The sequence below is a fragment of the Psittacula echo genome (assembly GCF_963264785.1).
Source record: "Psittacula echo genome assembly, chromosome: 2".
NCBI lineage: Eukaryota > Metazoa > Chordata > Aves > Psittaciformes > Psittacidae > Psittacula > Psittacula echo.
Genome location: NC_137737.1, coordinates 42,150,990 through 42,176,118, shown reverse-complemented (window position 1 = coordinate 42,176,118; position 25,129 = coordinate 42,150,990). Strand labels below are relative to the sequence as shown.

Below are 25,129 nucleotides of genomic sequence, written 5' to 3'. Positions count from 1 at the left end.
CTTTCCAGACACTGGAATTCATCCTTCACTTCCCTTGATGAGATGCCAAGCACTTTGGGAAGACTCTTTCTTACACTAATTCATGCTAAGCATGAATATAACAGAATGTCAAGGAAATTAATTTAAGAGAGAATATAAAAATGGAAGTAATTAGAACAAGCAAACTATATGACCTCAAAGATGAACCTTATATTCTAAAAACTCAGAATACAATAAATAAATGTAAATAGACAGTGAAGTCTGGTTTTTACTTAAGGAGACTGCAGCTACTACCAGCAAATTCTTCTCTAGCATTAAGAAAGGACTCTGAAGTTGAAAATTCAAATAGAAAAGAACTAAGACTACAACGTACTGGAAGAAGAGTTACGTCTCAAAAAACGCTAAAAAATTCAAATGAAGGATTCTATTTCACACAGGAAAAAATTAGGGGGAATTTTTTTGTTTTAAACACTGGCCTCACAATACATAAAAAGCATACAAGAAGATAACGTACCACCAAACTGAATGGTTCAAGGACTAACAATACAAGTATACTTCAATCTTTGTAGTGAAATCAACCCTCGTTTAATAACATCGAACATCATTACAACATCTTATTATGTTTTAGTGCCCTAAGTGATGTGAGTTAAAGTGTAACTAATCACCCACTGACCAAATAATTGCATTGTTCTTGCAACAAGAAAGAGCTATTAGCTTTAGAAAGGTCAGACTTCATTAACTTCCTTCCTCCATGGAGGATGCTTCAGGCTTGCAAAGGAGACAGCACTGCCAAGGAAAGCCGGCAGTACTGGTGTCTCTGCTAGGTATGATCTGCAAAAAAGTATTCCAGTCTTTTACACTCTCAATTCACAACCTTTCACCAGCACACGTGCTACTTAAAAACACTGCTGAAAACTCAACAAGAGAGTATAAAACTGCAGATGGTGTGCTGTGGACTGGACACAGGGCAGGCAAATCATGACGTTGTTAAGATATGCGGCTTGCTAAGCAGGTATCACAACTGAAACCATGGACATCTGATCAGTTGCTCAGTGCACTCTCATAAAATGATTCTGAATTAAGGTTTCTATAGTGGACATCAGCATACCCATATCAGCAGCACAGACCTGGTAATCTTCATTGCCCTTTTTTTTCACGGTCTCTAATAGGCCCCAGTGGACTGGAGGCAGAGGGCTGTAAGAACTCAGCAAGTGAAGTTGACTTAATGGATTCTGGTTTATTTCTGCAATCTTCAAGGCCTTCAAGATAGCAGGTGCAAACTTAGAATAATGAGCTGTAGATGAAATAATAATTGGGCAAGTTCTGTCTTGTAATCGATCTGCAACTACTTTAGCAACAGCTGTGTGTGTATCCAAAATATATCCTGTAGTACTGTACACAGAGTGAATGGCAGCCAGGCAGTCTTCCTCAGAGCACCATCCAGCCACAAGGTCTTGCTGAAGCTTTTTGAGTAGATCTTCCTGCAGCTGGAAGTGGCCCTGATTTTCCAGCTGGTTATATAATTGTGTCACCAGCTGTCCATCACCATTAGCAATCAGGTGCAAGTACCGCTCAAGATTGGAGGACTTCAAAATATCTACTGCTGGTGAAAAAGTGGGGATTAGTTTTCTTCCCCTCAAATCATAAACACCTGTCCTTATGAAGTTGGTCAAAACATTGTTTTCATTGGATGCACAAATACATTTTCTAATAGGAATTCCCATCATTTTAGCATACAAAGCAGCTAGTATGTTGCCAAAATTTCCTGTAGGAATGCAAACATCTACAGGGCTTCCAAAAGGAATAACATCTTGATGAACAAGATCAAGGTATGCAGAGGCATGATAAACTACCTGAGGAAGCAGTCGTGCCCAGTTTATGGAGTTTGCTGCAGCTAAAGCTGTTCCATATTCTACTGTAAGAAAGCCAGTATAATCAGAATTAGTAAAGATTTGCTTTATAGCTGTCTGGCAAAAATCAAAATCAGATTTGACACCTACTGACCAGGCATTTTCTTTCTGACAACCAATCATCTGTGATTTTTGAATTGGGCTTACTCCATCCTCAGGAAAAAAAATCATCACAGCAATTCTCTGTCTGTCAGTGTCACGGAGACGACTAAAGCCATCTAGGACAGCACTTCCTGTGTCACCAGAAGTGGCTACCAAAATCAAGTAATTGCAGCTTCTGGGAATGCAGTATGCAAATATATGTGGCACTAGCTGTAACGCAAAATCTTTAAATGATGCTGTTGGCCCATGAAATAACTCAAGGAGAAACTGATTGCCTGTCAGATGCCTGACTGGGGCAATTTTAGAACATGCAAAGTTTTCTCCATAAGCAGTTTCAATAATTTCTGCCAGCTTAGAAGCAGGAATATCAGCAGGATGTATACATCTTTCCAGTATCACCTGGGCTCTTTCAACATAAGTTGCTTCTATTAGGCTCTGCCATTCTCCAGCAGTGAATTTTGGAAGTCCTTTCTCAGGAACAAAAAGTCCTCCATCAGAGGCTAAGCCCTGCGTAACAACGTCACTGAAGTATTTATCAGAGTCTTTTTCCACACTCCTTCCAGACCTACTAGACCTAGTTGAAATGAAAGTTTCCAGTTCTGAGTTTTGGTATCTCTTCACAGCATCAAGTACCTTTTCTGCTGCAACCTCTGCTGTAATATCCCCTCCACAAAGAACACGGATGTCGCACCACCTCTTGTAGAACTGCTTCCTAAACTGAAGTATGTCCTTGAGAGAAACACTAGGAGAATGGCTCACAATGCGATCCACTTTCATTGACTTCAGCCTGCTCATAATGACTGTGGTGGGTACATCCAGATAAACAACTATTCCATTTTTCTTCACATGCTGCATGCCAGCAGCATGCATTGGATTGGACCCAGTAAGGGAAATGACACTTCCAGATGCTGAGAACTCCAACAGGGCTTTTCCTTCCTCCTCTAAAAATTGCTCATTACCAACATCCTGCAGTTTTTCCGACACGCTCATATTCCAGGTTGTTTCAAGGACATCATCATCTATGTCTATGACAGGGCAATCTAGTTTCTGACCTACTATTCTCCCAACAGTTGTCTTCCCAGAACCCGGAGCTCCCATCAGGATAATATTTTTTTTTCCAACAAGAGAATAGCTTGAGAACCATGACTTCCATATCTGTGCAAAGGCAACAGGTCTTGAAGGCATCAGTTTCAAACACATGCTAGAAAGACTGTTTTGGGTTATTAGTCTTAAAAGCTGATATTGAACAACGTGAAACATCTTCTGCTGGGCTGTAGAGATTTTTTGCTTTGTTTTTTTTTTCAAGCCAACTTGATAATCCACTTAACTGCTTCAAAAAACAAAACAAAACAAAACAAAACAAAACAAACAAACAAAAAAAAAAACAACAACAACAAAAAAGCAGTATTAGCCCTTCAGCAAACATCTGGAAAAAAACCCTAAACGACAGGAAATTCAGAACAGCAAGAATGCAAACATAAATCCTGTTTTGATTTCATCAGTGCCAGGGAGGTATTTTTCATAGTGAGACTCATTCCCCCCTCCTGCATAGCTCACTTCCACTGTCAAATCCAACCGCAAGCAGTCCATGTTCTCAGGGTAAACAAAGACATCCAAACCTGAGATGACACTACTATTTGCAAATAATAATGTTTAAAGGAATTCAAAACCAATCAGGTTTTCCTTTCATAGAGTTACTTTTAAGAATCATAGACTAGTTAGGGTTGGAAAGGACCTTAAGATCATCTAGTTCCAACCTCCTGGCAATGGGCAAGGACACCTTGCACTGTGTCACCCAAGACTCCGTCCAACCTGGCCTTGAACACTGCCATGGATGGAGCATTCACAACCTCCTTGGGCAACAAATGCATCTACAAATAACAAAAATGAACTAAATTACCTTCTCATAATCAAAACGTTAGCAAAATATGCATTTGCCCTCCCAACATACAGCTGATTTCTTATACTTGTTTCTAAAAAAAAATAAAAAGCATGACTCACTTAAATACACAGAAAACTCAGAGACTTGTGCACAGCAAGGCTGGAAGAGTTGCATCCAATTCTCCTCTGGAGGGATGGCAAACCAAGTGATTTGTGAAGACCTCCTGTAATGGCATTGTACTGGGTGTGTTTTGTGTAAAGCAAGAGAGAGAGAAAAAACACATCATGAAGACACTCTACCCTTAAAACAAACAAAAAAGGTTACTAGGAAAGTTGGATCTCCAACAAAGTTTAAGCAAGCAGCTCTCAACATTGTATTCTATTTGCTTAGAGAAATCAACATGTGTAACAGCACGAATTGCAACACATGATTTGTGTGTGATGTTGAAGGCAAAATCTCCATGAAAATCAGGAAGAGGGGGCTGAAATAGAACAAATTTGCACAGATAACCCTTACAGAGTAAATTTTTTCATTTTAGGCAGGCTATTGGTATGGACACACAGTTTGCAACAACACAACATGTGGTTCAGATTCAGTAACCAAACAAGCCAGTGGCAGTTTGCAGCTGCCAAAGACCTCAAGGTAGGTCAAGGCTGATAATTACCATACTTCAAATCTGCTAACACGGGACAACTTCCACTTGACTTTTCTCAGCACTTTTATGTAGAGAAGAAAAAACCCACACCTAAATCCCAAAGCAAACCACCCAACTTCAACTTTCTCCTGACCATCCCACAGTCCAAGCTCCTGCACAGGCTCCCACCTCACTGTTTCGACGCCGCGAAGGTGTCAAAGTGCGATGGGAGGAAGGGGCCGCGCCGGGCCGCACCGCAGAAAGGTGGCACCACAGAGCCGGGTCAGTCATACCCTCCCACCCAGACAACTGAATCCGGGGCTCCCTCCTCCCGTCGGTAGCAGAAGCCCTGCATTCTCGGCTCGGCCTCACACACCCTCAGCACGCCGCGCGCGTGCACGCACATACCGGCAGAGGCGGGAAACAGCTGCCACAGGTACCGTGCGCGCCCACAGCTTCTCCCCCCTCCTCCCCTCCACGCGCAAGCGCAGTCCCCTGCCAGCCCCTGCCCCCCAGCCGCGACCCCGCCCTCAGCCCTGACGCAGGCGCAGTCAGGCCGCCCGGCGCTCCCTGATTCTGCGGTGCAGGCCTCACTTCGCGAGTTGCGCCTGCGCGGGCCCTGGCGTTGCTCGGAGCGGGTGCGCCTGCGCTGTGCCACGGACCCTAGCGCCTGCCGACGCGGGGAGATGCGGAGGAGTGGCGGCGTAGGTTCCGCCCCCTGATGGCGCTGTTGCCTAGCAGCGGTTTCCCTAGTAACCGCGAGACAACAAGAGTGTAGGCCCGCGCAGCCGCGGCCTGAGGGGACTGGCGAGGGGTGATCGCCGCGGTGGGTCGAGGGCGAGGAGCGGCGTCGGGGAGCTGCGAACGGGGAGGGGAAGCGAGGCCCCTTAGCGGGGTGAACGCTGCACCATGTTCGGGTCCCCTCCGCCAGTTGGGCGCTTCTCCGTGTCCGGCCGCAGGGCGAAGAAGCCGTATGCCGAGGAGAGTATCAGTAACCTCCTGCCCCGCCTGGAGGAGAAGCCTGTCAAACCTCCCAGGTAGGTGGGTACCACAGTGCCACTTGCACACACGGTGACTTGTGCTGGCAAGGCAATGCTTCTCACTGGTAACAAGTAGTTTAAGGAAACCAAACTAGTCTTTGCCCAGTTATTGCTCCTCCCAATGAGTCACTAACAGACATCTGCGGGTTTATAGCCTGCTCCACGAGCCGATGATTCAGTTTGGTGAATGCCATCTTATTCATTGACAAAGAATTTGCAAAGCACTCTCTCCTCGCAGGGGAATTACGTGACATCCTTGTTACTCACACACAATTTTTTCACTGAGCAGCTGAAAAGTTGGATTTTAAATTTATTTTTTTTTTCTCAGTGTCACTCGTCCATTCCTTTCATGTGTCACGTGTCTCTTCAGCAGCAATGTCAGCTGCTTTGCTTCTCTTTCTTACCCCTTACAAACATAAAATCAGCATCAAACATAAATCTTTCTTACCTTAAAAACCTTTTAAAAAAGCCTTTTGCCCCCTCTAGTATTAATTCTTTTGAGAGCTTTGGTAAAATTCTGATTTGATATTATGGAAACATATGTTTTCCCAAGTCCCTATCACATTATATGAAACAAAGCTGTTACAATTAGCATGAAAGTTTAAAGTAGATCATAACTCAATAGCTTGAAGATGAGTAGAAATATCAGTGAGACTCATTAGAACAAAGATAATTATCCCCTTTTAAGTAAAAGGGTTCAGACTTGTGAGATTCCCAGTTCTGAACCTTTTCCATGTAAAAATAGCTCATACATCTTTTTTTGTTTCCAATGTGAATGAAAGATACCTTTGGCAGACAGAGGAAAGTGAAATGACAGTATGGCAAGGCACACAGCACACTAAATCCACTCCCGTTCTAATCCTATTCAGGGATTTAGAGATTCCATGACCATCAGGTTCAGTTTAGGCAAGAGATTCCTTAGGCTGTGTACAATCTGACTAAATCCCCTTCTGATCTCATTGACTTCTGTTGTCATCCCACTTCCAGCTTTGCTTCACAATGTGCCCAATATCCAGCTGGTAACAACAGTATTGAACCTGGTTAATAGTGCAATCTGACCAGTTTTAACTAATGCATACAAAATGTAGGGTCTTAAGAAAAAAAAAAATCATATATGTTTCACTCTGAACTAGCCAGTTTCACGCTACTAATGAAACCACAGCAAACATCCCCATTTTCCCAACTTTGATGTCCCAAGCTGATACCCAGAAGAGTAAATATTTTTTCCCCTTGCCAAATAATGAGTGGATTAAGGTTCTGAAGTCCCCCATAATCATGTTTTGTTCCTCTCAACACTCTCTAACCCTGTGATATTGGTGTATGACAACATTTAGCCACTTTCTTGGCCTAAGAAGTCACTGAGAAGATACAACTGCTACATCTCTTTGTCCGAAGGACTGCCTGTAGCTGTCTGCAAAAGACACCTTTACCATATGTCAATATGTAATAAACTGTGTATCTTCTCATTCAGTTTTGCATTCCAAGGCTGTGTGAACCCTGGTAGGTCAAACTCCTCATGAAGTCACTACCTTTCTCTACTGTGTGGCTACAATGCAACAAAGCAAATGGTAAGGAATGCAATGATTAATGAATGTGATGCGTTTGTGCCTATGTCTATAGCTGTGTCGTGGTTTAAGCCCAGGCCATAAATTAGAACCACGCAGTTTCTACTCCCCCCCCCCCCCCAAGGGATGGGGAGGAGAATCGAAAGAATGTAACTCCCTCGGGTTGAGATAAAAACAGTCCAGTAACTAAGGTATAACACAAACCATTACTGCTGCCACCAATAAGAATAATGATAAGGGAAATAACAAGGGAAGAGAATACGATACCGCCCGTTGGAAAAGAGCCCGACAGAGAAGAGGACGTGCCCTTCCGGGTAACTCCCAGTTATATCCCTGGGCATGACGTGCTGTGGTATGGAATACCTCTTTGGCTAGTTTGGATCAGGTGTCCTGTCCCTGCTTCCTCCCGGCTTCTCCTCCTCCCTGGCAGAGCATGAGACTCACAAAGTCCTTGGTCAGGGTAAACATTCTGACCAGCAACTGAAAACATCAGCTTTATCAGTATTATTTCCAGGCCGAAAGTCAAAACCACAGTGCTGCACCAGCTACTAAGAAGGAGAAAAACTGACTGCTGCTGCTGAACCCAGGACAGCATCCACCCCTTATTCCATACCATTCACGTCATGCTCAGATCCCACATTTTCCATATACCCTCACTCTCATCTCAGTGCACGGTTATCTTAGTGCACGGACCAATTCCTATAAAACTACTGAGTCCATCTGAGCCACTTCAATCTTAGCAGCTTTATCCACTTGTTGGTTGTTCTGGTGTTCCTCAGTGGCCTGACTCTTGGGTACATGGGCGTCTACATGGCGTACCTTCACCACCAGGTTCTGCACCCGGGCAGTGATATCTTGCCACAGTGCAGCAGCCCAGATGGGTTTACCTCTGCGTTGCCAGTTGCTCTGCTTCCATTGCTGCAACCACCCCCACAGGGCATTTGCCACCATCCATGAGTCAGTATAGAGATAAAGTACTGGCCACTTTTCTCGTTCAGCAATGTCCAGGGCCAGCTGGATGGCTTTCACCTCGGCAAACTGACTCGATTCACCCTCTCCTTCAGCAGTTTCTGCAACTTGCTGTTGAGGACTCCATACGGCTGCCTTCCATCTCCGATGCTTTCCCACGATATGGCACGACCCATCAGTAAACAAGGCATACTGCTTTTCACTTTATGACAGTTTATTATATGGTGGGGCCTCTTCAGCACGCATCACCTCCTCCTCTGGTGACATTCCAAAATCTTTGCCCTCTGGCCAGTCCATGATGACTTCTAGAATGCCTGGATGACTGGGATTTCCTATTTGAGCTCATTGTGTAATTAGTGCAGCCCATTTACTCCATGTCGCATCGGTTGCATGATGTGTAGAGGAGACCCTGCCTTTGAACATCCAGCCCAGCACGGGCAACCGGGGTGCCAGGAGGAGCTGTGCTTCAGTGCCAATCACCTCCGAAGCAGCTCGAACCCCTTCATAGGCTGCCAGTATCTCTTTCTCAGTTGGGGTATAGCTGGCCTCAGATCCTTTGTATCCCCGACTCCAAAAGCCGAGGGGTCGACCTCGAGTCTCCCCTGGAACTTTCTGCCAGAGGCTCCAGGTAGGACCATTCTCCCCAGCTGCGGTGTACAGTACATTTTTCACATCTGGCCCAGTTTGGACTGGTCCAAGGGCCACTGCATGAACTATCTCACGTTTAATTTGCTCAAAGGCTTGTTGTTGCTCAGGGCCCCATTTAAAATCGTTCTTCTTCCGGGTCACATGATAGAGAGGGCTTACAATCGAACTGTAATTTGGGATGTGCATTCTCCAGAACCCCACAGCACCCAAGAAAGCTTGTGTTTCTTTCTTATTAGTTGGTGGAGACATTGCTGTTATTTTGTTGATCACATCTGTAGGGATCTGGCGACGTCCATCTTGCCATTTTATTCCCAAAAATTGAATCTCCTGTGCAGGTCCCTTGACCTTACTCTGTTTTATGGCAAAACCAGCTTTCAGCAGGATTTGGATTATTTTCCTCCCTTTCTCAAAGACTTCTTCCGCTGTATCACCCCACACAATAATGTCATCAATGTATTGCAGGTGATCTGGAGCTTGCACCTGTTCCAGTGCATTCTGGATCAGTCCATGGCAGATGGTAGGGCTGTGTTTCCACCCCTGGGGCAGTCAGTTCCAAGTGTACTGGACGCCCCTCCAAGTAAAAGCAAACTGTGGCCTGCATTCTGCTGCCAAAGGAATTGAGAAGAATGCATTGGCAATATCAATCGTGGCATACCACTTGGCTGCCTTTGACTCCAGTTCATACTGAAGTTCTAGCATGCCCGGTACAGCAGCACTCAATGGTGGTGTGACTTCATTCAGGCCATGATAGTCTACTGTTAGTCTCCACTCTCCGTTAGACTTTCGCACTGGCCATATGGGGCTATTAAAGGGTGAGCGGGTCCTGCTGATCACTTCCTGACTCTCCAGTCTACGGATCAGCTTATGGATGGAAATCAGAGAGTCTCGGTTGGTGCGATATTGCCACCGGTGCACTGTTGTGGTCGCGATTGGCACTTGTTGTTCTTCGACCTTCAGCAACCCCACAACAGAAGGATCCTCTGAGAGATCAGGCAAGGTGGACAGCTGCTCAATCACTGTAACTTGAAATATGTTATTTACAGTTTTGTTGAGAATTTTCTTCATTCCATTTCCACTGATCAAGATTTCTTTCTAATATACACTGCAACTGTCTTAAATGTTCATCTTTCAGTCGATTGTTGTCTGACCCCAGACAAGACTCAAACCCGACTCTGCTTAACTCTTGAGATCAGACGTAATGGTTGTGGACAAAACACACTCTGTATGCGTGCGAACACGGTGATCCCCATCACAATCAGCGAACAGGTCTCAACAATATTAACAGGCCATTCAAAAACTTCAAAACTCTCAAATGATGCCATAAACGGTCTGGGAGGGGCACTGGGAGGGAAAGAGAATATCTCCTTCATAGGTTGACCACCCAGGAAAGAGGAAAAATTATGTGGAATTGCTAAACACTTGTATTATATACTTCCCGAAGTATAAAGGTGGTGACCACATTGAGAACATAAGCCAGATCAGTTTCATGATCAATTTTTCTATTGCATTACAAGTCATTACCATAAAATATAATGAGACAATAACCTTAGCCCAAGCCCTGCACTTAAAAAACACTAACACAGCAAATACCAGCTCTAAGTAAGCTACGGCATATTGAAACTGTGAGATCAAAACCAACAACTTTGAGAGCCAGTAAATCAGCATTGTGATGAGTGACTATTAATCCAAAACACTGAATGCTTATCACAAATATGACTAGACACACTCCGGTCAGATCTGTCGTTATCTCAACCCTTCGTGCCCCACGTTGGGCACTAAAAAGAACTGTCGTGGTTTAAGCCCAGGCCGTAAATTAGAACCACACAGTTTCTGCGCACCCCGCAGAGGGATGGGGAGGAGAATCGAAAGAATGTAACTCCCTCGGGTTGAGATAAAAACAGTCCAGTAACTAAGGTATAACACAAATCACTACTGCTACCACCAATAAGAATAATGATAAGGGAAATAACAAGGGAAGAGAATACGATACCGCCCGTTGGAAAAGAGCCCGACAGAGAAGAGGACGTGCCCTTCCGGGTAACTCCCAGTTACATCCCTGGGCATGATGTGCTGTGGTATGGAATACCTCTTTGGCTAGTTTGGGTCAGGTGTCCTGTCCCTGCTTCCTCCCGGCTTCTCCTTCTCCCTGGCAGAGCATGAGACTCACAAAGTCCTTGGTCAGGGTAAACATTCTGACCAGCAACTGAAAACATCAGCTTTATCAGTATTATTCCCAGGCCGAAAGTCAAAACCACAGCGCTGCACCAGCTACTAAGAAGGAGAAAAACTGACTGCTGCTGCTGAACCCAGGACAAGCTGTTTACCAGGAATTTAAAAAAAAAAAAAAAAAAAAAAAAAACCAAAAAAAACCTGAACAAATAAAATCTGATTCCTTATAATTAGAGGCATTTCTGGAATTATATATATGTATGTACATAATCCTTTTTCTGACTTTGGACACCAAATCTCCAGAAGACAACGTAACTCCACATTTTTAGTAAGTCCAATACAAATACATGTATTGGACATTTGCAGCTAACATACAAAACCTTTTATCAGTGTTGCTACTATGATTCCCCATTCACTAGCTCATCATTACACTGTTTATTTCAAATTGTTTCATTACTTGTGTGAGATAGGTTGTATTATGGGGTTTTTTTACTTACATGAAGACATGATTTTATTTTTTTTTATAAACACATCTTTTTTTCTGTGAAAGAAAAGCACAATTGTTCATCAGCTTTTGCCTACCATAAATAAATCTCACATGTTACCTAAAGATGGGCAGATTTTAAAAGATACAATGAGGAAGTTCTGCTCCGTAAGAAAAACATCTGTAACAGCTCAATCCTTCAGATAGATGCAAGATGCTGTTAGTAAGCTAATGATCAGCATTTGGCTTCTTTTGGCGAACATGTTTGCATGTTTTTGATTAAAGCAGAAGTTACAATGCCATATGCAACACTAAATGAAAAAAGCAGTGTGTGCTTACTGCATGTGTACATCTTTTCATGTCTGAGGCCTTACCAATATTCACATTAGCCATTTCAGTTTGTGCCAAACCCACCGCTGATTACAATAGCTCAGGACCATAGTTTGAATCTATTTAATTGAAGAAATACACAGTTTAGTGGGCTATTTTAGAGCAGTCATCCATCTCATCTAGTCACTTACAGTAGTCTATAACATATGGTTCAACAGGAACATTGAGACAATGATACAGTGGACAGTCAGTAATGAGATACTTTTCTCATACTACAAACTTACAAGTATAGAAAATTAGCAAAGTAGGTTCATTATTACTCTTTTCCTGTAGATGCACAACAGCTTCATTTTTTGGGTGTGGTTTTGGACAAAACAAATACCCACATTAAAAAAAACTTCTCAAAATTGAGTTTATTAGAAAATAAAGACCAAAGTTTGTAATGCACAACAGGAAAATTAATTCATGCAAGCAATAGTGAAAGCAGTTTATTTCCAGAATTTAGGTTTTGTTTAGTTTCAAATGTCAGTTTCAGTACCTATATAAACAGTGCATACAGGAACCATTCCATAAGTGTGATAATACTGACACTGGAGACACAAGAGAAGGAAGAAGAAGCAAGCTAACTTCAGAATCAAAGAAGCCACTTATCAGTGCAGTCCTAGGCTTAGCCTTAGTATGAAAGTTGTATGAGTGATGGCCTTTATTTGGGAGAGAGTACAAAACAAAATAGCTTAAGGCTTTTGGCATGAACTATTGCAAAAATATGTATTCTTTTAAGAGGACTTTTAATAATTTTCTGACCTTTAACTTCTTTATGGCTATTTTTTAATGTTTAAGGTATATATCCATATATAGACCATCCGTGAAGTGTGAAGGAGAGAAAAACAAAGCTCAGTGGAAAACTATGGGACCAGCAAAAGTTGCAGTGCCATCTCCAAAAAATTTTCTGCAGAAACATTCAAAGGAACCCAAGCTACCAGCAAGTGAGTGTAGACATGAAATACATGGAATGTAATTTTTTATTATTATTATTTTAAAATTGAGAATATAAATGTTGAAAGTAACAGTTATAGAGAATCTTTTTTTTTTATTTATTAAAATAATTTTTGTATGCTGGGATAGTTTCCATTGTTCCTTTTATAGTACTTATGTTATCAAAATTATTTTTTATTTTACAAAAATGTTTCTTATTGTGTAAAATACTGAAACAAACAACAAGGAGATTATATATGTGATTAGAAAATACAGTAAGTATTTACTGGCATGTGGTAAAACCAGCTGAAACAAAGAAAAATCCTCTCTCTCGGCTGCAGCTATCCAGATGTTGAAGGTGTGTTGTTGGTATGTTCTATCTTGCTGATATTTCAATTTGTAATTATATAGTATAGATTTGTATGACTTTTCTGCAACTGATCATTAATATTAAAGTAGATAATATGAAGCAGAGTATTAAAGTGAAATAATTGGTTTAATGCTTAAAGAGGTACAGGAAAAAATATATGCGTTTCTGAATGCTATAAACTTCACACAGCTTTTACTTTTCAGCACTCTGTCGGCTTTTAATCTCATAGCACTGAATTGGCTGGCAGTGTTCAAAGCATGGATTTTTTTGGGTGAGCTGCATGTCACAGAAATAAGAAAATCATAGAATCATAGATTAGTCAGGGTTGGAAAGGACCTTAAGATCATCTAGTTCCAACCCCCCTGCCATGGGCAGGGACACCTCACACTAAACCATGCCACCCAAGGCCTCATCCAACCTGGCCTTGAACACCGCCAAGGATGGAGCATTCACAACCTCCCTGGGCAACCCATTCCAGTGCCTCACCACCCTTACAGTAAAGAATTTCTTCTTTATATCCAATCTAAACTTCCCCTGTTTAAGTTTGAACCCGTTACCCCTTGTCCTGTCACTACAGTCCCTGATGAATAGTCCATCCCTAGCATCCTTGTAGGCCCCCTTCAGACACTGGAAGGCTGCTATGAGGTCTCCGCGCAGCCTTCTCTTCTCCAGGCTGAACAGCCCCAACTTTCTCAGCCTCTCTTCATACAGGAGGTGCTCCAGTCCCCTGATCATCCTCGTGGCCCTCCTCTGGACTTGTTCCGACAGTTCCATGTCCTTTTTATGTTGAGGACACCAGAACTGCACACAATACTCTAAGTGAGGTCTCACGAGAGCAGAGTAGAGGGGCAGAATCATCACCTCCTTTGACCTGCTGGTCACGCTCCTTTTGATGCAGCCCAGGATACGGTTGGCTTTCTGGGCTGCGAGCGCACACTGAAGCTGGCTCATGTTCATTTTTTCATCGACCAACACCCCCAAGTCCTTCTCTGCAGGGCTGCTCTGAATCTCTTCTTTGCCCAACCTGTATCTGTGCCTGGGATTGCTCCGACCCAGGTGTAGGACCTTGCACTTGGCATGGTTAAACTTCATAAGGTTGGCATCAGCCCACCTCACAAGCGTGTCAAGGTCCCTCTGGATGGCATCCCTTCCCTCCAGCATATCAACCGAACCACACAGCTTGGTGTCATCGGCAAACTTGCTGAGGGCGCACTCAATCCCACTGTCCATGTCATCGACAAAGATGTTGAACAAGACCGGTCCCAACACCGATCCCTGAGGGACACCACTCGTTACTGGTCTTCAGCCAGACATGGAGCCATTGACCACAACTCTTTGCATGTGGCCATCCAGCCAGTTCTTTATCCACCGAGTGGTCCACCCATCAAATTGATGTCTCTCCAATTTAGAGACAAGGATGTCGTGTCGGACAGTGTCGAACGCTTTGCAGAAATCCAGGTAGATGATGTCAACTGCTCTGCCCCTGTCCCTCAGTTCCGTAGCCCCATCATAGAAGGCCACCAAATTGGTCAGGCAGGATTTCCCCTTAGTGAAGCCATGCTGGCTGTCACCAACCACCTCCCTGTTTTTCATGTGCCTTAGCATGCCTTCCAGGAGAATCTGCTCCAAGATTTTGCCAGGCACAGAGGTGAGACTGACTGGTCTGTAATGCCCTGTGTCACCCATTTTCCCCTTCTTGAAAATGGGGGTTATATTTCCCTTTTTCCAGTCGTCGGGAACTTCACCTGACTGCCATGATTTTTCAAATATGATGGCCAGTGGCTTAGCAACTTCATTCACCAGCTCCTCCAGGACCCGCAGATGGATGTCGTCAGGTCTCATGGACTTGTGCACGTTTAGGTTTTTAAGATGGTCTCTAACCAGATCCTCTCCTACAGTGGGCCCAGGGTCTTCATTCTCACAGTCCCTGCATTCGCCTTCCAAGACTTGGGTGGTGCAGTCAGAGCCTTTGCCAGTGAAGACCGAGGCACAGAAGTCATTCAGAACCTCAGCCTTCTCCAAATCCAGGGTAGCCAGTTCTCCCAATATCTTCTGGAGGGGGCCTACATTGTCCCTAGTCTGTCTTTTAATCACTACATACCTATAGAATCCCTTCCTGTTATCCTTAACATCCCTAGCCAAGTTGAATTCTAACTGGGCCTTAGCCTTCCTCTCCTGGTCCCTAGCTTCCCAGACAACATCCCTGTATTCTTCCCAGGCCACCTGTCCTTGCTTCCACCTTCTATAAGCCTCTTTTTTCCTTTGAATTTTTCTGAGCAGCTCCTTATCCATCCAAGGAGGTCTCCTGGCCCTCCTGCTGCACTTCCTTCTAGTTGGGATGCAACACTCCTGAGCTTGGAGCAGGTGATCCTTGAATAACAACCAAGAGTCTTGGGCCTCCCTGCCCTCTAGGGCTGTATCCCATGGAACCTTTCTAAGCAGGTTCCTGAAGAGGCCAAAGTCTGTTCTCTTGAAGTCCAGGGCAGTGAGCTTGCTGCACGCTCTTCTCACTGTCCCGAGGATCTCGAATTCAACCATCTTGTGGTCACTGCAACCAAGGCTGCCCTGGAGCGTCACATTTCCAACCAGCCCTTCCCTGTTGGTTAGCATCAAATTGGAGTATTTAGTTGCAAAATGCATCCTATCTTTGGGCATCAACCATAATTCTGGATATAAGGAGTGGACAGTTCTAATATTCAGCCTTATGGACAGTTCTGCAAGTGTGGCTTGACCTTCTTAGTGCTGCTGGTGTTCTAGGTACATTGCTGTCAGAATTTGTAATTGAGTTTTAAAGTTTCAGCTTGAAGTTGGTTTTAGCCTGGAAATATAGAAGAGCTTAACATCCAGTATATATATATATATATATATATGTATGTATATATATATTAAAAAATAAAAGCTCTGTAAAAGAATGGAGGACTCCAGCACTCAAATTCGCATGGCACATGCAAATGGCTTTAGCACTGAAAATACAGGTTGTCCCAGGAGCCTTTGGAGGCTTAATGCCTCAGGCAATACCGATTATTAGAACATGAAGGTAAGCTTTGGTCCCAGAGGTCCTGTAGGCATCCTGGGTCAGTTTTAAGTAAAGCCTTCACCTTTTCAGGAAATCTGAACAGCGTTCAGTATACTGGAATGTAATACTTCATGACATCTAATCATGAATGCTTCCAAGCTCACGACCTTGTTAAATCACCACACTAGCATTTTAGATGGGCATAGGAAAGAAGGTTGATTCACCAATAAATTGGAGCAGTCTGTAAGATCCTTCTTAAGTACTTGTAAAATCAGTGTTGTCTGCTTTAAATTTGCTATATACAAAGACATACAGCACTCTGTCTCATTTTTCTCAGAGAAGCAGCTCACAGTATTTCTATTTCAACTTGTTGATTCAGGGCTTCATAATAGCAATATGTGTTTTGGTGTTTGCATTTGGAGTCAATGTTCCAAAGCCTCAAAATAACTATGACACATCATAGCTTTAATCCAGGCTAGTAATTTCATTGCCAGGATTAGATCCTCACAGATCTTGAGAAGGAACTCTACCGTTAACTCAGAAAGTTCTTGTACCTTTGTTGGCTGGAATTTCATACCTGCCCTAGAGAATTTACACTGCTCCATCACCTCCTTTAAAACACGGCACTTTCATCACTTGGAATTTAATCAGTTGTCAGTTTTCTAAATGGGATTATAGCACTCTGTTTGTGGTATATGTGCTTCCTTCAAAACTGGGTTAAAAAATACATTGCAAGGACAGGACAAAAAGATTGATTGCCTTCCCCCCCCTTAATAGTGTCATTGTTTTAGAGTCTGATGACACACCACTTCCTCACAAAAGGTGTGTTTCCTAACTCCAGCTGATTCTTGTTGTACTACTGAACTCTGGTATTCGTTTTAACCAAGCTCAGTTGCTGGTTCCTGAAGTGAGGGCTCTCATCCGAAAGACATCCAAAGAGAAATGAGGATTTAAGTCTGTGTGTCCCACAGTACTAAGTTATAGCAAGCTATCACGTTGTGAAAACAAAACCCAGGAAAGCACTGGTTTGTGGGGTCATCATCAGGAAACCAGCTGTTGTAGGAATGAACTCTATCACTAGTGACATTATGCTTGTTTTCTGCCAAAGAACATGAACTCAGATGACCTGAATCAAATCATTATCTCTGATAATCACTGTGATTTAAGAGTTATGTCTGGTGGGACATGAGTTGTCTTTCATCACTCTCCTAAAGTGAGACTACTCAGGAGGCTACTGACCTTCTGTTGGTGCCTTGGAGAAATGATAACACTGAAAATGAAGAGTTTCTGTATTCTCAGGACAAAGGATTGTGAGAAGTTGTTTGCAAGTGTGAGGGAGTAGCAAGGGCAGGGCTTTTCCCTACAGGGAGGTGAGCCAGAAATTCAGAGCAACCACGGTTGCAGGCTGAACAATGACCTCACCAAAAGGGTGCAGTCCCACGAAACCAGAGTCAGGCAAGCAGAGTTGGGGTGGTGATGAGATATGTCTTATCACTGGCCTAGCAGCCATCAGGCAAGATGGTCCAAGGGTCAGGTCCATTCACTGATTCCACATAGCTTTTCAAGAATAGGACTAGGGGCAGGCATGGCTGAGACAGCTCAGCCAGGCACTGACAGCATAGAGCTGACCTGAAACAGGGTTTCTGAGCCCAAGGGTGTGGGGTAAATGCCCCAGATGAGACTGGGCAGAGCCATTAATGTCTAAGGGCATTAATTTACAATGAGCATCTCTGGTAAAAGTAGTTTTAATTGAAAAAAAGTCCCGTACTACTGCAGTTAAGGGGAAATGAGTGACGTATTGTAAGGAAAACCCATCTAAATCAACATAGCATTTCCTAAATTATAAAGTTTCTGTTACGCCAAACAAGCATACTCATTTTTATTATAGTACATTCCTAGACAGTTCTTAAATTGTAAATACAGTTGATTTCCATTTTTTATGTAATCTTGTACATAATTTTTCCCTTTTGAAAAATCTCATTAAATTGCAAAGCTCTTCATGGCTATCGCTGAGAATGTTTACATGCTCAATTCACAGGAAAAAAAGAACAGGATCCTAAGAAATTGCCTGAATTATCAGTGCCACGGAGGACAGATCGCCCAGTTATGGGAATTCAGAGTAAAAGGAATTTTATAAATACAAATGCAGTTGCTGTTATCACAGGGCTGCCTAAAAAGCCTCAACCTATTTATGTTGATAGAAGACAGGGAGATAAATATCTGCTTGAAACTTCAGGACTTCTTCCAAAATATATTAAGAAAAAGGTAAGCTATATTAAATCATACTGGAAATACTAGTAGCAATGCCTGTTTTAGTTTTTCTATTGCATTCTCCTATGGAATGTTTATGATTCTTTCTAAGATGTTTAGATACCACTTCTATTTGTGGTAGACACCTGAAATTCATCAAGGAGAAATCACTGGCACTAGAGTTGGGCCTTGCCGGTGCTCTGTATTCACTTGCTTATGCTGTCAGCAAAACATTGGCAGAATGGTGCTGCTAAAGCAATAGCATATGTGTTGCATTGGGAACCCAGGGAGTATCTAATGGGCAGACAAATGGAGTTCTTTGATGAGTGAATACTTGGTCTTTACGAAAGACAGGCAGGGATGAAGTGATGGGGTTGCCCTTTGGATAAAGGAGTTGTTCATACATATGGAGGTCTTCTGTGGAACTGGCAACAGGCTGGATGAGCTTGTGGGTCAGGATCAAAGCAAAGGCCAGTAAGTGTCAAAAGTCTATTTGTTATGGACTACCCAATCAGGTGAGCAACTTGAGGAAATATTCAGATCACAGCACAGCTTATGGAAGACTTCGCCCTCCTTGATATCTGCTGAAAGAACAGCACAATGGGATGAAAGCAATCCAAACAGGTTCCCGAAACGTGTCAGCAACAGCTTCTTAACACAGATGGTGGATGCGCCAACCAGTGGTGCTTTTCTGATTCTGCTACTTAAAAATGAGAAAGAACTGGTTAGAGACATGATAATCACTATTAATCTTGGTTGCACAGGCAATGAAGTACTTCAAGACCCCCTCCTCCTCAGGGAGGCAAGTGGTTGTGTACAGATCCTGTACTTCAGAAGAGCCAACATCATCTTATTCAGGAAACTAGTAGGTGGGACCCTGTGGGAGACAGCTATGGAAAGCAGAGGAGCTTCGAAGAGCTAGGCTGCCTTTAAGGACCAGCTCCTCCAAGAACAAAACCAGTCTATTCCACTACTCAGAAAAACAAAATGTATCAGGAGTTCTGGCTAATCTAAACAGATAACTCATGACAGAGTGCTATGAAAAAGAGACACGATGCATGACACAACTCATGACAGAGAAGGTAAAAAAAAGTGAACTGGCAGCCCTTGCAGTACTTTTGCATGGCTAAACGTATACATAAACAATGCTAGTCATGGTGCTGCCCAACACTAAAAGATTTGTGATCATTTAGCGTTTGGTAGAAAGAAGGTAGACTCCGGTACCTTCTGGCGGAGCTAGCCAGGCTTCATTTTACAAAGAAAAAGGCAAAATAAATGTGTTCCCCCAAGTACATCTGGGATATTCAGAAATTATTTTTTGTCCCAGAATCACAGTTCTGCCACATCCAGTATGGGATAGTTTGTCATTTGTATCTGGTCCAATTTCCTTTACGTGTTAACACTATTCACTCTCTTCTGTGGCATACAATGTTCAGCAAAAATCAGAATGCAGGAAGGCCTTTCAAAGAAAGTAAGGAATGTGTTTCAGAATGTAGAATCTGACATCATATAAAAAGTAAAATAGCTTGCTGTCATTAACAGGTTTCAAACTCCTCATTTGACCATCACTTCTTATAAATAGACATTTTGGTTCCTGTGTCCTGTTGTCTTCCAAGGTTGCAAAAAGAAAATGAAGGGAATTGTCTATGCATTTTGCTTGGGCTGCAATCTTGTTTGATACTTCGAAGAACATAGCAATATAAGATTTTATTGCTCAGTCACACAAAATTCCATTTCAAGCTGTCTTTGCAAATGTAATGTACTATGGATGACAGGTATGTCTTTGTTTCCTTCTTAGAAGCATATATAAGAAAATTCTTCCTTACCCTTATAGGATTATGGTGTTATACCAAAATATGTAACACGGAGAAATGAAGAAAGGGAGAGAGCTCAGAAAGAATACGAGACCAGTATCTTGGAGAATCTCAGGAAAAAAGCCATGAAACGGCTAACTGATGAAGAAAGGAAAAATCTTCTGCAGGTGCATATTTTGATTTAGTGTAATTTGTAACATCTATAAAGAGATTAAACAATGTAATATAAGTTCATATAAATAACAGTATACTAGATTTTAATTAGCTACTTTTTCGCTAGATGGAGCTATAGAACAGTTGTAAACTGAATTGAAGGGAGCTGATACAGCTAGTTTTAGTCCAGTTTTACGAGTAGTTCAATTCCAGTAGATAGGAAGGGTGAAGATTAAGATATTTTTATGGGGCGAAAGGCATGGGACAAACCAGTGGTCCAGCAAGTTAACTACGCAGCAAAAATACATGTGCAAAAAGGCATGTGAGTTCAGCTGCTCACAGTTCTGCATTTAGTTTGATTAAAAATATGTTCTATATTTTTAAAATACAGGAGTGCACTGAAATATTTTTTAATTTAAAAGGTTTTTGGTTTTGTTTTTTTTTCATTAACTCGGTATTTTCTTTCAAATTTTTCAAAAATGATTGCTCTTTCATGGGCCAGATTAGTTATACAGTTACATTGTCAGGAGGAATTAGTGTCCCCAGGGTATGTGGCTTCTACCCAGTGCTCAGCTGTAGACATATGGGAATGCCTCTCTTTTAAAATACTTGACATTGCTAGTGGACACATGTGCTGTATCTGATTTGAAAGAATATGTGGCAATAGATGTTTGAGAATAAAATCAAGCCTCATGAACTTATAAAAATAAAGGGGAATAATTTGTGCCAACATTTGTTGAACTCTCCATTACGCTTACTTTGGTTGAGAGAATAAGAGAGAATAAAAGAGAATGTTGATAAATACAGTACATACTTCTCACTGATCCAGCATGTATAAGAATTCCTTATAGAGAGTTAGATATTCAGTTTGTGATCTATCCCATAGCAATAGTGGTCAGCATATTACATTGCTATTAGAGGAGCTCTGAGGGAGATTTTTATAGAGGGAGTTACGATCTGATTTTGATCTCCCCACTCTGGAGGGACAGAGTAAATTGTGATGAGTGCATGCTCTCATGTGTTTAAAAATTCACATTTTTCAGTGATTTCCACACTAGTTTTTACTAATGTAGGCAAAGACCAATTATTTAAAAGAAGCTATAAATGACTCTTCTATGAAAGGTTTGGAAATACAGTATTTATTTTCATGACTGTGTATTCATAAACTATACTTGAAGCCTTGTAGACTAGGAGATTTACTTAAGTAATTTACAACTTTGTATTGCAAAGACAAGTAGCATTGAAAGGAAGTACATAAATAGCCTTGTTGCTCTAAGTTTCACATGCTGAAGTAGGGTTTTTTAACTTATGTAGATATTTGTACATGGAATACCTTTATGGACAACACTTAGATGCTTAATACGAATATGCAAAAAAGCATAAGCCGCTGTACAGTAAATACACTGCTTTGAATATTAGTTCATATTTAAAGGTGGTTTTCTTATTTATTGTCAAGGAGAGATCTTTTTTCTGTTGAATCAGTTCATACAGTGGACAAAATCAGACAAGTTTTTGAGTTCTGAAGTAAAAGCAACAATCTTCAAAGCTAAATGTCTATTAATTCCTCTAAATTTAACTTCAGAATGTTAATCAATTAGCCAGTCTGGGAAAAGAGGTGCTTAATGGCAATGGAGAAGAAGGATATGAGGTTGGAAATCACAACATGCCATAAAATCAATGTGTTGGCTGAATCTCATTTTAGTTATACAGGAGAGTTGAAAACTGCAGTTCCCAGGAGAGTAACTTCAGTTCTCCTGGGGACTGAATGGTTGCTAAGATCTCCACTAAGGAAATAGAACTGAGAGCAAAAAATGCTTTGGAAAAGTGTTTTCTCATTGCTAGCCATACTGTATTATTTACCGATTGCTGTATGAGTCCCTTGTAGTAGGTGTGATTGATAAGTTCACCCATAGTTCTCACAAGGACATTTGATGCACTGAATAAACTCTACTAAATCCTCATATACACATGCATAGGATGTGTAGATTTTCGTTATCCTTTTGAGGAGAGAAAGTAAGAACAATTGTTGCAGTAATTGTGAGGATACAAAGACATGTTTTACATTTAATTTTTCTACCACAGCCGGTTCCATTCAGCATATGTTGGTAGATAAAACTTTGTCTGTGCATGACTATTTTTTTTTTAAGGCAAGCCTTTAGTCTTGGGGGTTTATATATGGAAGGTACAGTTCACTTTATCTAGTAAGGTAATTCTTTGCATAGCAGCATTCAAGAAAGCTAACAGTTATTGAAATTGTTGTTGATACCATCAGTGACAGCTAGGGCTTTTAGTTCAAATGTTAAATAAGTTGCCCATAGATGTTATCATAAATGTAGATTAGGAAATGCAATTATTTAGAATTTTTGCAAGGTATTTCATTGAAGTTAAAATATTGTGGGATCAGTTTGGTGTCCATGGTCTGAGCAAAGTCGCAGTTATGGAAAATGAAGCTGGTGGTGAGATGAACTGAAACTGCCATTGAATTTTGGCTGGAGTTCCAAGTATTGGCACTATTTGTCATTAGAGTAGGTAACACCACTCTGTGTGATGTGGTGATATCTGTGGTAGCCAGGTTGCTGTTTATAGGGAAGTGGTTTCTGTAGTGCAGTTTGTAAGATAATTCTTGTTGCATTTTCATATATTTCCTTTTCATTTAATGGCACTAGGGCCTGAAAAAGAACTGGGAGGAAGTGCATCATGAATTTCAGTGTCTTCCAGTAGAAATGGACACCATTCCTAAGAAGATAAATAAAGAAAAGCTGGAAATACAGATGAAACAACTGGAGCATGACATAGATGTAATTGAGAAGCACAAAGTTATCTACATTGCAAATGAGTAAGGACTGGTTTTCATATATTGTCTCTTTTCTCCTTTTTCTCTATCCATGCATCTCTGAGAAGCTCCCCTAAATTCTCAGAAGAAATTGACGCTGCCAACTATTCAAAAGAAAATATTCAACTAATATAACTATGTAACTTCTTATAAAAGTTGTTACATATAGCTCTCATCTGTACAATTCACAAAATATTTTGAAATAAAATTAAATTCTTTGATTTTGTGTATACAAACATGAATTTAGTCTATTATTTTTCATAATTTTTATTAACTACTAAGATTTCCATAAACATCATACACAACACAGAAAAAATACAGTTTCATATATTTGGAGCATTTCTTTTCTTGCATAGCCAAAACAAAGTGAAATAATTGGCTGCTGAAGAGATCTTGGTAAATACAACTTCAGGGTGGGATGGCTTCTGGACTAGTCTCTAAAGGGCTGTTGCACTTTACTTAAAAGCTTGATTGATAGTATTTCTAAAAAGCTTGGCTTCTGCGTAACATCTTGTGTAATAATTTTTTGTTACAAAAACTCAGTTTTTATAGTGGAAGCCTGTAATGGTATAGACTTCATGCAAGATAGATACCACATGTAGCTTTCAGTGTGTGTTTATGTATAAATAATTCTGTAATACTATCGTAAATCTGCAACTAAAGTAGGAAAATGTGGTTTGATTTCTATTGTGTGTAATGTTACAATGAAAGCAATATACTAGCAAGTGAGTCAAAACCTAGGCAGAAATTATATCTGCACACTACAGTGCAATTATTTGCATAAAAAGAGAAATTGTTTTTCTTTCCTACACTTAACCTTAGTTTAAGCAAAAGGTTTTTCTGTATGGTATCAATCATCAGCGCCAGCAGCTGTTGTGACATCATAGTATCTGACATCAGCAGAGGATGAAGTAAAAAATTTCAAATGAGCTATTAAAAGCCAATTTTTCACATACATTAAGTTCCTTTCATGAATGTGTCAGGGAATGGCTTTTAAGACTCCACAGTGATTCTAGGCCATATTTCTTGTGCATCTTAAACTTCTCTATGACATGCATTATGAAAGCATGGGTGAGCAGGAATATGTATTTTGTTCTCTGTAACTTATTGTTCAGCAATCATGTTTATTTTTGAGAGAGATAAGATGGAAGCAAGCTGTGGTTTTGTAAAGGATGAATTTCATTTACTGTTTACTCAACAGAATGACTTATACTGTATATTTTAACAAAACCACACCAATTACTGGCACTTAATAACATGTCACATTATCTTCTGGTGAAGTACAAGATGCCTTTCTTAAGAAATTCTATATAATCAAACATGGCTCTTTCTTGTGGCTTAAAATAAGATCCTGGATTTGACTCCAGAACAGCGTGCATTCCACTGCCTCCCTCTCAGCTTTTTGTTACTTGTAGACCATTTGGCTGAATTAGGTTAAGGATGTGGGTTGGGTTCTTCCATTTATCATCAGTAAACTTTATGGAAATGCAAAGTAGATGATGCCTTATTCCAAAATTTGTGACAAGCAACTAAGCCACACTTGGAAACATTCATCATCATGACTGTTTTTTAAAACTGGCAGAAGGATATTAGTATATTATGGGGAAGTTAGGAAGGGCATGGGAAGGGATGCAAAAGTATTCCTGCTTAACAGGAAAGACCAAAGTCAGTACACTTCTGTAGCTGAGTGGGCTGTCACTAGTGTGCTTCAACAGTATTGTGGAATTTTTTTGCATAAAGCTTTAGAGATATCTCTGCTGCCATGCAGGATACATGACTGTCTTGATACATGTGAATAGCTTCTGTCATCCTGTGAGGAGGTTATAACTCCTTCCATCTATTTTGATATGTATTCCATTTGACTTACCAACACTTCTGGTTATGGACCAAATACATTATAATGAAAACCATTGAAAATACACACAGAAGGAAATCATACTTACCCTTTAAATCTCTTTGGGAAGTATGATAAAATAAATACACAGAATCCAAAAAATGTAATTTAT

General features: G+C 41.3%; 2 protein-coding genes across 2 annotated transcripts; one reads left to right on the top strand and one right to left on the bottom strand.

Moving 5' to 3' along the window:
• Positions 1-1,028: 1,028 nt before the first annotated feature.
• THNSL1 (threonine synthase like 1) lies at positions 1,029-4,168 on the bottom strand (the record flags this gene model as incomplete). Its single annotated transcript, XM_080609622.1, has 1 exon — positions 1,029-4,168. Exon 1 carries the CDS (start codon positions 3,249-3,251, stop codon positions 1,029-1,031), a length of 2,223 nt encoding a protein of 740 aa, XP_080465748.1. The 5' UTR covers positions 3,252-4,168.
• A 564-nt stretch (positions 4,169-4,732) lies between these two features.
• Positions 4,733-23,130, top strand: ENKUR (enkurin, TRPC channel interacting protein; the record flags this gene model as incomplete). Its single annotated transcript, XM_080609620.1, is given in 8 exon segments — positions 4,733-4,943; positions 5,024-5,215; positions 5,308-5,478; positions 5,481-5,544; positions 12,553-12,698; positions 18,112-18,338; positions 20,158-20,304; positions 22,957-23,130. Coding segments are annotated over 8 exon segments (1,332 nt in total).
• Positions 23,131-25,129: the final 1,999 nt, after the last annotated feature.